We start from the raw sequence: 14,036 nt of genomic DNA on the forward strand, positions 1-14,036 counted from the left end.
GAGGTGATTTTTGCACCCAGAAAAATTGATTGGGAAGAAGTGTACAAACTTACTGGTCAGAATGATGCAGCAAAAGGAAAAGAGAAGGTAGGGCAGGAGCCATGGTATGCGGACCTGGCCAACTACCTAGTAACTGGAGAACTTCCAGAGGTACCAAGTGTTACCAAAGCCCAACGAATGAAGATCAAGAGTGAGGCAAAATATTATTTTTGGGACGACCCTTACCTATGGAGGGTAGGATCCGATCAAGTGATAAGAAGGTGCATTCCTGACTGGGAACAGCGGGATGTGTTGACCTACTGCCATTCGTTAGCATGTGGAGGGCACTTCGGATCCAAGAAGACGGCAAGGAAGATTCTGGATAGCGGCTTTTACTGGCCAACTCTCAACAAAGATGCATACGAGTTCTGCCGGAGCTGTGAGCGTTGCCAACTGACCGGTGGAATATCTGCCCAAGATGAGATGCCGCAAGTACCGATTATTGTTTGTGAATTATTCGACATATGGGGAATGGATTTCATGGGGCCTTTTCCCTCGTCCTATGGCAATCTGTATATCCTAGTCGCGGTGGATTACGTCTCCAAATGGGTAGAAGCGACGGCCACAAGTACGTGTGAAGCAAAGGAGGTGGCCAAATTCTTAAAGAGTCACATTTTCAGCCGTTTCGGAGTCCCAAGGGCGATCATCTCTGATCAAGGTACACACTTTTGTAATCGTACAATTGAAGCTTTAATGAAAAAGTACGGTGTGCACCATAGACTTTCAAGCCCCTACCACCCGCAAGCTAACGGCCAAGCCGAGATCTCTAATCGAGAGATAAAGAAGATTTTGGAGAAAACTGTAAATCCTTCTCGGAAGGATTGGAGCGTGAGATTAGAGGATGCTCTCTGGGCATATCGAACAGCCTACAAGACCCCCATTGGTATGTCCCCTTACCGAATAGTTTTTGGAAAAATGTGCCACTTACCTGTAGGGATCGAGCACCGAGCATACTGGGCAGTACAGAAAGTGAATATGGATGCTACAGCCTGTGAGGAGGAAAGGAAGCTGCAATTACAGGAGCTTGAGGAACTTAGATTGGAATCTTTCGACTCGGCCATGTGGTACAAGGAGCGAACGAAATTATGGCATGATAGAAATCTGAGAACCAAGGAGCTCCATGTTGGCCAGAAAGTACTACTCTTCCAGTCGAGATTGAAGTTAATGCCCGGGAAACTCAAATCTAAGTGGACAGGACCGTACATCGTAACAGCCCTCCGAGCTAATGGAGCGGTGGAGATTTCAGGGAGTCTTTCTAACTCTGAGCCTTTTGTTGTGAATGGACATAGGTTGAAAATCTTTAGGGATAATAGTGAGGTGGGGGTAGTGGATGAAATTCCACTACTACCACATACTAAGGTCACATACTGATTAGTAAGATAGGAATTTGGAATTCCACGTGGCTAGTTTCATTTTGATAATATTCTGCATATACTGGCCAGGTAGGATTCCAAATTACCTAAGGAGAATGTAAATACTGTATATACGTAATTAATTTTTGCATGCTTGAAAATTTTCTAAAAATCCAAAAATATATTTTCGGGCCTTAAATTTAGGTTGGGGTACACTTTGACCAAGAGATTACCTATTTAGTGTCACTCCAATTTGTATTTAAGTGCCATTTTGAATTATTTTCCGTAATAGGTAAGTATAGAGGGAAATTGTGGATAGGACGTAAATTTGAATTAAGCGTGTGCAGCTTTTGCAGGGTGGCAGTGCTGGAATGGTGTGGAGCAGAGAGAGTACACACGCTAGCCAATCAGGAACCAACGCCTGTCGCCCAACCACTTTTCACATGAAGCGGCATGACCGGTAACCACTGATAGCCGGTTGAAACCACCTGCAACTGCCATTTCTAATCCGAACTAAACCAACCGACCCTCCCTTTCTCCCTCAAAAACCCTCATTTCCAAAATACCTTTCAAGAAATTCTCCTCTATCCCTCTCACAGAACCATCGTTCTCAAACCAAACCCTAATTTCTACCGTCAAATCACAAATTACAGTCATGGGTAAGAAAGCTATCGCGAGGAAAATCAAGCCCCGTCGTGCGAACACCCAAGATACGCAGCCGCTGCGAGAAGAAACCCCGGAGGCCCAACCACAGTCGAACCAACCACCCGCACCGACTGCTCAACCGCCGGCCACTATTTCTTTGGATGCCGTAATGGTATTCCTTCGCCAACAAGACCCGACTAGGGACTGGACGGCGGCATTGACCAATTTCGGCCACACGGGGGGCATAGGAACCGCACCCAGTGGAATTCCTCATGCACAGGTCAGACACGCAGAACTACAGTCGGAGGAAGGATCTCCCTCAGCCACCGCGGCATCGGAACCCTCGGTACCAGATTCGGCAGACCTGGAAGCTATCGCCGCGTTTTACAGCTCCGACTCTGAGGAGCGAAAGAAAAGGTCCAGCCAAGTAAGGGAAACCCAGGGAGAGAGTGGCGGAGCAAAAATGACGCCCGAGAAGGACCCAGTATTTCAAGAAGTAAGACGGCCAGAGATAGATCTGAACGAATCAGCCAGGAAACAGGGCCTCATGACGGACGAGGAGTTTGACTCGATAATGAACAGGGTAAACCGAAGAGAGGAGACAACTGACTTGGTGGCTGAGGGTCTGGACCTCGCACCAAGATCAGTAGGAGAGAATGAACAAGCTCTTAGAGAACCCATACCGAAGGATAAGACATCCCAGTCAGAAGGAGAAGAGGAGAGGGAAAAGCAGAGTGAAGCCAAGGAAGCAGGAACAGAGACAACAGAACCAGAGGTAGAGGCATCCACCCCAGTGGCACCTCCGGTAGTTAAACCGATCCCCGTCAGAAGGAAACTGGTAGTGAAGACAGGCTCCAAGGCAGAGCCACCCAAACCGCAGAGGAAATCGCAACGTTGTTTGGGTAAGTGGGCACCCAACAGGGCGAAACCGAACACGGCGGAGGATCCCCTAGAGATCGTGAGCGACGACGAACCCTGTCCGGCGCAAGAGGATCAGGGTGTGGAAGCCGAGCGGGTGGCTGAGGGACTGGACCTCGCACCCGAGTCAGTGAGCCCCGAACAATTGGAGAAGGAAGATGCCAAGAAAGAGTGTAGCTCCACTACCCAGGAGACGCCACCAACCGAGGCGGAAGAGGAAGCTAGATACCAAGTAGAAAGGAAAAGAAAGGGCAAGACCGTTGTGGAGGAAAAATCAAAAACCAAAAGAATGCGTACCCCGAACACAGGCATAGTGATCACTGAGACTGCCCGGAGGACCCCATCAAACCGGCAGACACAGAGTGATAGTGAGTACGAGGCCAGTGAAGAATCTGAATCAGATAGCGACACAACCATGGAAGAGGAGGAATACAAGGAGCGGGAACTCCCCAACGATCATCGAGAACTGTTGCATCCACCTGCCGAACCACTCCGGTATAAGCGTTGGACGGTGGAACTCACGGATGACGTTGTGGAAGAGATAAAGTTGTTTGACGACAAGAAGCTCCAGTCAGTTTACCGCACAAAGAACGCAAAAGGCAAGAAGGTTAAGTGTGGAAAGGTAATTCATCTCCCATCCTTAGATGAATTGCAAATTAGTGAATCGTTTCTAGCCCTTTTGCATGAGTTGGGTTTTGAATGGTTGTTGAGGAATGAGAAGTTAAGTGTCCCGGTCGATTTGGCCAAGGAAGTTTTTCGCAACTTTTCGATTCGAAGTCACAACTGATTTGGATATAGAGTGTGTTAGCTTCAGGGTATTTGGAGGAGAAATTAGGATGAATCTGATTGAGTGGACTGTGAGGTTGGGTATATGCAGTTTGGAGGAGGCAATAGGACTTGAATGGAGAAACAGGGAGCGGGGGATTCCCCGCCGGCATGTGGAATTTGAGCCCCAGTCGGCTTGGGAGGAACTTACTCACCCCGGAGCAGGGCAGTTCCAATCCACGATCTCCCGATCGATCCACCTTAGCGACCCCGTTTTACGCCTGGTTCAACTTTTTTTAGACTACAATCTTTTGGGGCAGTCTAATTCGGCAGTCCGGACATCAATGACGGAGTTGTACCTTATATGGTGTGCAAAAAAGGGCAAGAAGCTGCACTTAGGGTTCTGGACTGCATACACATGTCACCTCGTCGCAACTCACCCAGCACGGAATATTTCCCTCTGCCATATATTGGGAATCTTCATGAGGAACAACATCACCGTTTCGGAGGACGAAGACCTAACCCCACTAACGATGGTGAGCGCCCCAGGATTGTTCGACACCCCTCTGTTCGTCCGAACGAACACGGTGTACATGAGGCAGGGCGTGCCCCACTTTTATGCGATGGGAGAAGAGGCAATACCCACTGCTCGGATAGCAACAGCTCAGGAAGCACCAGAATACTGACTCAGAGGCAAGCCGCTCTAGAAATGACAGTCACTGAAAAGGCAGAGGTGATCAAACTGGCAGGAGTTGTGGAAAGGATGTTGAAGGGCTCTGCAGAGCAGGATATGATGCATCAGAGGCAGGCGGCCATGGAAGCTATCGTATCAGATCTCGGGGAGGAAAACTCCAAGATGCAAAAAGCAATGAACAGAATGTTAGCCAGTATGGATAACATCTTAGAAGAAATGACCTACCTGAGGAAGGAGCAAGCTGCAGGACCGAGTGGCCATGGTGGCCGGACTGATGAACCACATATCCAAGAAACCGGAGTAGCAGATGAGCAAGAGACAGCGGACGCCGAGGTGCCGGCAAGAGCCGAGGAGCCGGCGAAGGAAAATGAAACTGGAACGGAAGAGGACAACCCGAAGGAACCACCTGCCCCACGAAGGAGCAGGCGACTTTGATAGACCCCCCCCCCTACTGACCAAGTTAGTTTTTTTTTAAGCTTTTTTAACTTTTCGTATTTTTGTTATGTTGTGGTATTCGGTTAGGTAGTATAATCTGTGTTTGCGAGCAAACCCCACTTCATAACACTTAGCCTATTCCATAGTCTAAGTGTGAGAAGTTAGGGTTTGTTTCTTGGTAGCATGTTTTCTGTGTTTCTTTTGTATATACGTGTTTCTTTGTTTAGTGGATTTTGTCCGGTGTTCAAACCTCTCCCACTTAGCCTATTCCATAGCCTAAGTGTGAGAAGTTTCTGTTTGAGTTGTTATTTTTGTTTGTTATTTTGTTGTCTGTGTGTCTACCATACTGGCCAGTACTTTTTTTTTCCACTTCACAGCCTTATCTGGGGCAGACACTTGTGAAGTAGGAGGGGGGACGTAATGGCCAGTATGATGTATATATGTGTGTTCTGTGTTTGTGCTCGTTTTGTGTTTTTTTAGGTCTAGTTTTTTTTATGTTGTGTGCTGATTTGGGCTTAAAACTCAACCGTCCTGAGCTGGAGGTGAGGGGAATTGAGGGAGATAAGACAAGCTGGAAAACCGAAACCACTCTCCTTAGTACCTCCTGACCAGTATAGATGATGTGAGTATGAGAGAAAAGCCCACACTTAGAGCCAAACACGAAAGCCCTCTAAAATGTGAGTTATAAGCCTTAAAGTGGAACCACTTTCCACATACACTTAAAGAAAAGAGAGGCTGCCACAATTTGCCTAGGGTGAAGTGATCACGGGTAGCAAATACTGAAGGCAGTAGGAACCCCTCCCATAAAAAAAAAAAAAAGAAAAAAAAAAAGAAAAAAAAAAAAAGAAAACCACCACTTTTAGAACCCTTTTTTCTTAACCTTTTATACCCAGATAAACACCCCTAGCCCCTGGGACTGTGTGTAAGGCATGAAACAAATGGAGCTTACTGGCCAGGAAGAAGTGTGAAAAAAGCAGAAACCAGCTGGGCAGGAAAGTTAGAAGAAAATCGACCAGGGAGACATTCCAGGTCCAAAAAAAGAAGGGATAAGGGTAGCGAAGCCACGAAAAAAAAAAAAGAGGAAGAAAGAAAGAAAAGAAGAAAATGGTCAGAGATTTGACCACACAAAAAAAATGAAGGAATAAGGGTGGCGAAGCCACAAGAAGCCTACTAACCAGTTGGAAACTCAAGCCAGAAGCACCAGCTAAGAAAAGCAACTGATCAGAAGCCTGATGCACACAATCCCCCTTCATAAATTAAATAGAAGTTTTTGAACCTTAGAGCCTTAGGAACATCTACCCAAAACACTACAACCCAACAGCCCCGTTACAAGCCTTAAAGTCCTTCAGTAGCTGCACGTGAGATCTAAGTCCAAAGCAATTGTGGTTGAGCATGATGAGAGAATTCAGTCCTAACGTTCCTGGTGAGGTGCGAGTGACTGAGTGAACCTAGTGGTTGACCGAGAGTGTGGGCGATCTTGACAAGCAGATGTACTGACTGGGAGAGAAAGGGGGGGGGCGGCAGAAGTTCAAGGCTGTCTAAGGCCGGATTGCACCTGATCCCGAGGGGAGGGATGGTTGAAAATGTAGCCCAATCTGTTAGTGTTTTATGTGTTTCTGTGTTTGTGTTTGTGTTTTCTTTCTTCTTCGTCGTTGTAGTCTAGAGTCCAGTTTTAGGTAGAGTCGGGCAGGGAAGTAACCAGGCTAGAATGCGACTTATTGCTTTTTGTTTGTTCTTCACGCTTGAGGGCAAGCATGTGGTAAGTGTGAGCAGTTTGATAAGTCGTATTCTAGGCCTCGGTTACTGGTCAGTATGACAGGTTTAAATGATTATATTTGCAAAGCAGTTGCTCAAAGTGTGCAGGATAAGTGTTCTGGCCAGTAGGGAAGTTCCGGAGTGTTCGGGTAGAAAAAGCGCCAGCATGGTCTCATACTGATCCGTATACGTGCTAAAACGGCTTGAGATGAAGAAGACGGATAGCTGGGACGGATTACCCACAATTAAGGGCAAAGAAGTCAAATTGCAGCGAGGATTTACCCTAAAATCAAGGGTAGCCTCCCTATAAAAGGTAGCCAAGTTGGAGAGAGAAGGAGCCTTGGAGAGACTTCAATTCACCATCATCTTTAGGTAGAGAGTTCTCTCGGTAATTTCAGTCTTTCAGCCGTGTCCCACTTCTTGCCTCGCCGAGCCATGATCACCTGACGTTCAGAATGTTCCCGAGTTCCAGTCATCGTCCGTTCCAGTTAGCTAGATCGTAGTTCCAGTCAGAGATTTTATCGCCCGGAGTGGCAAACAATCTTTAAATTGCTTTCGTAGTTTAATTAGTTCTCCGTCTTTACGTTGGATTTCTGTTACATTTTGGGATTTTGTTGTTTTGAAATGCTTGCTTTGGATATCCGAACGTGTTAATGCTATGAAGTTGATTTCCGTTTCGTTCATTGTAGTGTTCTTTTCTTTCCTTGTCTAGTTAGCTTAGATCTAAGATTTCTCGGTGTTTTAAGTGCTAAATCTCTAAATTCTGTTACGTAACAAATTTCTTTAGGATAGGTAAACAAGTACTATTTGATCTGGAAGTAGATCGTTGCATGCAAGGCTTCGTTTTATTTTCTGAATCGATCTTTCATGTTGACCAGCATGCAGAAGTCCAGTTTCAGCGTTTGATTTCAGATTTGATTTCTTAGTTTTAGATCTGTGTTCGCGAGTTGTTAATCTGCGTTTGCCGGGTTGGATCTGGAATTGTTATCTGAGTTTAATTTGTGTTGTTGGAGAAGATGATGTCTACATCCAGATTGGGGACCACCTTACTTTTATTTACTTTTGCTTTCTTTTGTCCTTCACCTCTGGTTGTACCTGCAGATCTGTCAGCCTAGTCACCACTACCTCCACTACACTCTGAATATTCTGTTTAGCCAAAAATAGAAATACCGTCCTTTCCAAACAATTTCTGTTACACCATGTCCCCTCATTTCCACGTACACAGTTGCATTCCATGATCTGCTCCCCCATCCTAGTCAGTAGGACGCCACCCTTTAATTACTCGCCTAGGTAGAAACTCAACCCGAGCGTGGTAGCTAACCAACCCTCCAAAACATCACCGCAGTAGTTTAAACGCACCATCTCTGTGGGATTCGACCCTTACCTCCACTATACTGATCAGTAGAAGTGGGTTGAGGAATCTTTGAAGACGAGGTCTAGGCTTAGTTAGGATCTTTATCCTGCCAGTAGGATATATCCTCACTTGAACGACACCTACGCACCACGTTACCTCTTCATTAACAAACCATCGTGTAAAATTTTTCACAACTATTCCTCATGGAGATGGAATTCAGTAATATAACAACTCTTACATTTATATGCATAAGGATAAAAATAACAAAAAAAAATAGTGAATTTTTCCCAATAGTACGTGTACACTCAATAATTACATTTCAAACCTATCATTTATCAATGTGCCGTAATTCAGATTATAATATTATACCATCATGTACATAATAATAATAATAATAATAATAATAATAATAATAATAATAATAATAATAATAATAATAATAATAATAATTCTTCAAATCTTGAGTGTTTGAAAGTTGAAACTCGACAAGTTACATTAATACTCTATGCTAATCACAATCATCACACGCGAATTAAAACTCTTGGGCGCAATATTAAATTATCAATTATTATATGTTTTAAATATAGTTATCCAGCTTACAAATAAATTAGATAACTTTTTAAAGAATGGGCATGCAGCCTAGGTCAAATAATTGTCCTAGTACTAGTGAGCATTTTCAATAATGATAGTCACGAGTTACAAGCATTTTTTACTTTGGTCATAACATAGATACTATATAGGTCCACTCCATGTACGCCCAATTGCATTTACAATTTAAATAATTGCAGCAAGATCTGCCCCTCTGTCGCCAACTGCGCTATATTGATACTACTATTCCTACTATATTGATTTATTCCCTGCAATATCTTCATTTATGAATTTACAGCCCCTCACGCTTCAATTTATTTTGTCTCTAAGGGTGTCCACAATGGTGGCCCTTGAAGGCCACCAAATGTGGCCCGGCCATCATTCGTGGCTCTCTTGAATCCCTCTGCAATGGTAATTAACAAAATTTAACAAAAACAACAAGGGCCACCAAATGTGGCCCTCTCAAAAAAAAATAATTTGTTCACTTTTTTTAATGTTATTTTTAATTTAACTATATTAAATTTATTAGACTTTAAATTTATGATATTTATAAATTTAATTAAAATAAAATAATTTGGATTGTAAATAAAAAAATTCACAAGGTTGCAAGGTTGAATTGAAATTGGAAGGGTTCATCGTCGGAATCCATAGTTGCAAGGTTGAATTGAAATTGGAAGTAAATATTGGAAAGATTGGAAGAAAATGGAAGTAAAATGGAGTTGGAAAAATGGAATGGAAATGTAGTATTTTATAAAGAATTTTTGAAATTTACCAAAAAAAAAAAAAAAGCGGCCCAACCGCGAAATGCGGCCAGCTGCAATGGAGGGCCGCGGCTCACACGGCTCAGCCGCGTGAAGGCCGCGGCCGTGGCTCTCGGCCCTGCGCCCCGCCTCTTGGCTCTCTGCAATGGAGGGCCGTGGACCGAGCCGCGGGCCGCGGCTCCCCCAATGTGGACACTCTAAACCATGATACAACCAACTATATAAGTGACATAATTTGATGTTTCTTTTCATAATAATTTGATAACTATCAATAAAGAATTTAATACATGTAAATAATGAAATGATTATGGTAACGTGACAATTATTTACACACTGGAATTTCATACGGCGCCGTATATAGTAGTGGAACGTCAATTTAGTAATTAAAGATCCTTTATTCCATTCATACAGAGTACTAGCTAGTAGTATTTTACAATAATATAAACTATCTCACGCACATACACATACACATACACATACACATACACATACACATACACATACACATACACATACACATACACATACACATACACATACACATACACATACACATCTTTCAATAAATATGGCCAAATATTTATTTATTTTTCTAATTTTACTAGTATAATTTATCTCTCTATTCCAGGGCTCCAAACTACTTGCTCTATTTTCGTTTATATAAATTCGCACACAACAGCTGCAAAACCACTGAGCAAACAATCACTCATTAATCCATTTCACTCTTTCTCTCTCACTCATGGCTGCAAGCTTATCTCTAGGCTTCTCTTTCTCATCATCTCTGTTTGAGTAGAGAATGAGTAATCTTCTTCTCGGAAGAAGATGCCTTCTCATCATCAACTAACCCCTCAAATCGCCCTCTACTGCGATGAGGAGGAATACTATTGGGACTCCCACTCCGATAACAATAACACCATCTCTAATTACTTTAATACCCCTCACGTTAACTACGAGGACGAGCTCGCCTCTCTACTGCACAAAGAGCAGGAACACCAACCGCTCCTAAAAATCCGCTGCGCCGCGTCTGCGAGAGCCGAGGCGGTTGACTGGATCCTTACAGTTGTTCGCTACTATTCCTTCTCCGCGCTCACTGCGGTGCTTGCGGTTAACTATTTCGATCGATTTCAAAATAGCTCTGAATCTCGTGTAGAGAAGCCATGGATGGCTCAATTAACTGCTGTTGCTTGCATTTCCTTGGCTGCCAAAGTGGAGGAGACTCACGTTCCTCTGCTCCTCGATCTCCAAGTATGTATACATTCGAATTTTTCTCTCTTTCTCTGTTTCTCTCTGTGTGTGCGCGATTGATTGTTGAGATCGGATTTGCAGGTGGTAGAAAAGATCGATTACGTTTTCGAATCGAAAACGATTCAGAGAATGGAGATTTTAGTCCTTTCCACTCTCGATTGGAAGATGAATCCGGTTACTCCAGTTTCGTTTCTCGACTGCATCGCCAGAAAGTTAGGGCTCTTCAGCGAGATCTCCAGGGACTTTCTTAGGAGATGCCATTGCCTTCTTCTCTCTCTACTTTCTGGTAATTAAACATCTTCTCTCTATCTCTCTCTCTCTCTCTCTCTCTCTCTTCAATTTCTGCGTATTTACAGTTTGAACATTGAATCGATCTGCAGACTGTAGATTCATGAGGTATTCCTCGTCTGCATTGGCGACCGCCACAATGCTGTATGTAATCAGCAGCGTCGAGCCAACAATCGGCGTCGATTATCACGATCAGCTCGTCGGAATTCTCGGAATCGACAAGGTAACGAAATGAATTTCGAGATTGCAATTGATTGGTATTGTTTTGTGATTTAATTTGAGAGTGATATAATTATAATGGAACAGGATAAGGTGGAGAATTGTTGCAAGCTGATAGAGGAGGTGGCCACCGGCGCCGGCTCGTTATACTCGTGTAACAAGAGGAAGCTCCCCGGAAGTCCCAAAGGGGTGGTGGACGTCTACTTCAGCTCCGACGATTCCTCCGCCGCCTCGTCGCCGGAGCACCACACGAAGAAATTCAAGTCCACATAATTAATTAACTAATGCATTTTTTCCTCTCTGCATTTATATTCCCTTTTTTATTTATCTATTTTTAAATAGGTGAATTTTAAATCGCTGTGTAGAATAACATTTTCTACGAAATCTCTGAATGCATTTCCAGCAAAATGACCATCTTCATTTTTTAATGTGTGTATTTCGGGAGTATTCGATTTGGCAAGTCAAATCGGAAACTGGCCTCTTCTAAGAGTATCCGCTATAAGGCGGACACGCCCAATAGCCCCGCCCCAGTTTTTGTCCATAACCCCAATTTTGTTGTCCATAGCCCCAAAATTCTATTTCCGCCACTATAGTGGACACCTCCAATAGCCCCAAAATTCCAAATACAAAATTCCACATTTTCACATCCCTCCAATAGCCGCGTCCTCGCCGCGAACGCGGCTATCTCGCGTCCGCCCCCCCTCAATAGCCCCAAAAGTTGTCCGCCCACCTTCCCCACTATAGCCGCCCGCCCACCGCCGCCCACCGCCCCCAAGACGCGGCTATAGCCGCGTCCTACTATAGTGGACACTCTAAAAACAAACAAAAACTTCTAAAAAAATTTAATACAAAATAATAAAACAAAATAATGAAGTGATTATTATTTTTTTAGGAAGAAGAGAATATCACGACAAATCACTATTCAATTATAAATCTCAATCTTGCTCTTATAATAAGTGAATTAATTTAAGAAGTGTTCAGTTTGCAAGATTGTATTAGAAATTAAATTTATTGTGTGTTTGGTTCATGAGATTCAATTCCACAACTCAATCCTAGATAGATAATTATGGGATAATTAGTCATAGCTAACCCCATATGATTAAGATAATCTCACAACTCAATCATAGATTATATCTTGGTATTATTTTATCTTGCAAACCGAACACCACCTAAGTGTTTACTAACTGATTATCTTAGTTTATACGGAATGATGGATAAGAAAATCTTTGCATTTTATTCACATTTTTAACTTTTAGGCCATCTTTAACCATTTATATCAAATTCAAGCGAAAGGAGACGCATTTTACATAAAAGAGCTCAGCAATAAGAACAACCAAATAATAGTACAACTAGAACATATTTTTCATACTTCGACAATATTAGAGAGGATCTAGTTATAATTTACCGCATTATTAGATTATACTCCATCCGTCTCCAAAGAATATGCACTTTGGGTTCGGCACGGATTATAATATATAAATTGGTAAAGTAAGAGAGAGGTAAAGAGAAAAAGTAATTAAAGTATTGTTAGTGGGAAACGTGTCCCACCTCATTAAAGAGAAAAAGAGTTTTCAAAATTGAAAAGTGCATGTTCTTGTAGGACGGACTAAAAAGAAAAGAGTGCATATTCTTGTGGGTCGGATGGAGTAATAATAGATTGGTTTGCAATATCTTATAATTTTTTTGTAGTAATCACGTTCAATTAGTTTTGACTTATGAATCTTATTCTTTTTCTATAGTAATATTAATTATAGACTATTTCAATCTCAAATAATTTTGAAACAAGTTAAATGTTGAATCTTATGAATATGTTTAATTCAATAGACAGACCCCGATATGGAATCTCAAAACAATCTCGATTAGTAAAATTACTAATATTAGATGAATTGAATCTTAAAATGAAAAACATTAACTTTGACTAACCAAACACCAAACATATTACTGGATTTTAGTGTACAACAAATCCGTGAAACCAAATTTTATACAACAAAAAAACTAGTTTATTTTTTTTACCACCAAAAACTAGTTTATTTGAAAAAAATAGATTTATTTATGCATTTAATTAAAATATATGGATGCATATATAGTACATGAAAAGTGCATAATATTGTGGTCATATATTTATGATTTGTGTATAATTTTTTTACTTTTTTGGAACCATAAATATAATTAGTGCATACTTTAATTCAAAATTTAAAAACAATAGAAAGAAAATTCAAATATAAAAATAAAAAATGAGGTTAAAGGCTAATAAGTCTTTTTAACTTATCCACTTACTATATTTATTATTTAAATATATAATTAATACATCAAATTATTAATATAACCTTAATTTGATTGTACAAAATTTGGTGGTTTATCATCGCTATTTAGTGTATGGGAGGGAAAGGGACTAGTGTGGGAAAAAATGTAGAATTTGTTTGCATGTGAGAGAAGGAACAAATTGTGGGCCACTAGCATTATTTTTGCAGGGGATGTTACCGGAGTTTTGACCTCTCTCACCCAACTTAGATGGACTGGAATTTCATTTAATATATTTTATTACTAATATGTCTCTAAAGTCCAAACACAACTATCAACTTTTCCCCCAATCGATGATTGTTATACATACAATTATCAAATGTAATAAATTAGGGAGTATATGATCGGGAAAGCAGTGAAGTATGCATAGACACATCTCTAGTTAACATTATTTAACCAAAATTAAAATCTCACATTCACATATTTGGTTTGTGAAAGATTTTGTACACCCATCTTTTCCAAAACCTTATTTTACACTCATTTTAACATTTGTTACATTTGATGGTATGCGTTACCAAATATCTAGACATTATAACTTGATTATAAAGTCAATGAGTGATGGCATAGAGCATCATTTTCATACCTTTGCATATGGTTAGTAAGACCCCATCCATTACACGGTGCTTTTCCCATATTTCTCTTTGTCTATATATGTATCATATTCAATTTTTTTAATC

The 14,036-nt window shown here is 41.6% G+C and overlaps 1 protein-coding gene across 1 annotated transcript; it reads left to right on the forward strand.

The window, feature by feature from the left end:
* The first annotated feature begins 9,928 nt into the window (after positions 1–9,928).
* Positions 9,929–11,486, forward strand: LOC121802813 (cyclin-D3-3-like). Its single transcript, XM_042202517.1, has 4 exons — positions 9,929–10,551; positions 10,633–10,837; positions 10,932–11,062; positions 11,146–11,486. The coding sequence occupies exons 1-4, from the start codon at positions 10,129–10,131 to the stop codon at positions 11,329–11,331; spliced, it is 945 nt and encodes a 314-aa protein (XP_042058451.1). The 5' UTR covers positions 9,929–10,128; the 3' UTR covers positions 11,332–11,486.
* The last annotated feature ends 2,550 nt before the right edge of the window (positions 11,487–14,036 follow it).

The sequence above is a fragment of the Salvia splendens genome, chromosome 5 (assembly GCF_004379255.2).
Source record: "Salvia splendens isolate huo1 chromosome 5, SspV2, whole genome shotgun sequence".
NCBI classification, from domain to species: domain Eukaryota; kingdom Viridiplantae; phylum Streptophyta; class Magnoliopsida; order Lamiales; family Lamiaceae; genus Salvia; species Salvia splendens.

Bases quoted from the DNA above. Each gene is read 5' to 3' on its own strand.
- LOC121802813 (XM_042202517.1), top strand. From the start codon at position 10,129: ATGCCTTCTCATCATCAACTAACCCCTCAAATCGCCCTCTACTGCGAT. The intron at 10,552-10,632 runs GTATGTATACAT...TCGGATTTGCAG, and splicing joins CTCTGCTCCTCGATCTCCAA to GTGGTAGAAAAGATCGATTA. The intron at 10,838-10,931 runs GTAATTAAACAT...ATCGATCTGCAG, and splicing joins TCTTCTCTCTCTACTTTCTG to ACTGTAGATTCATGAGGTAT.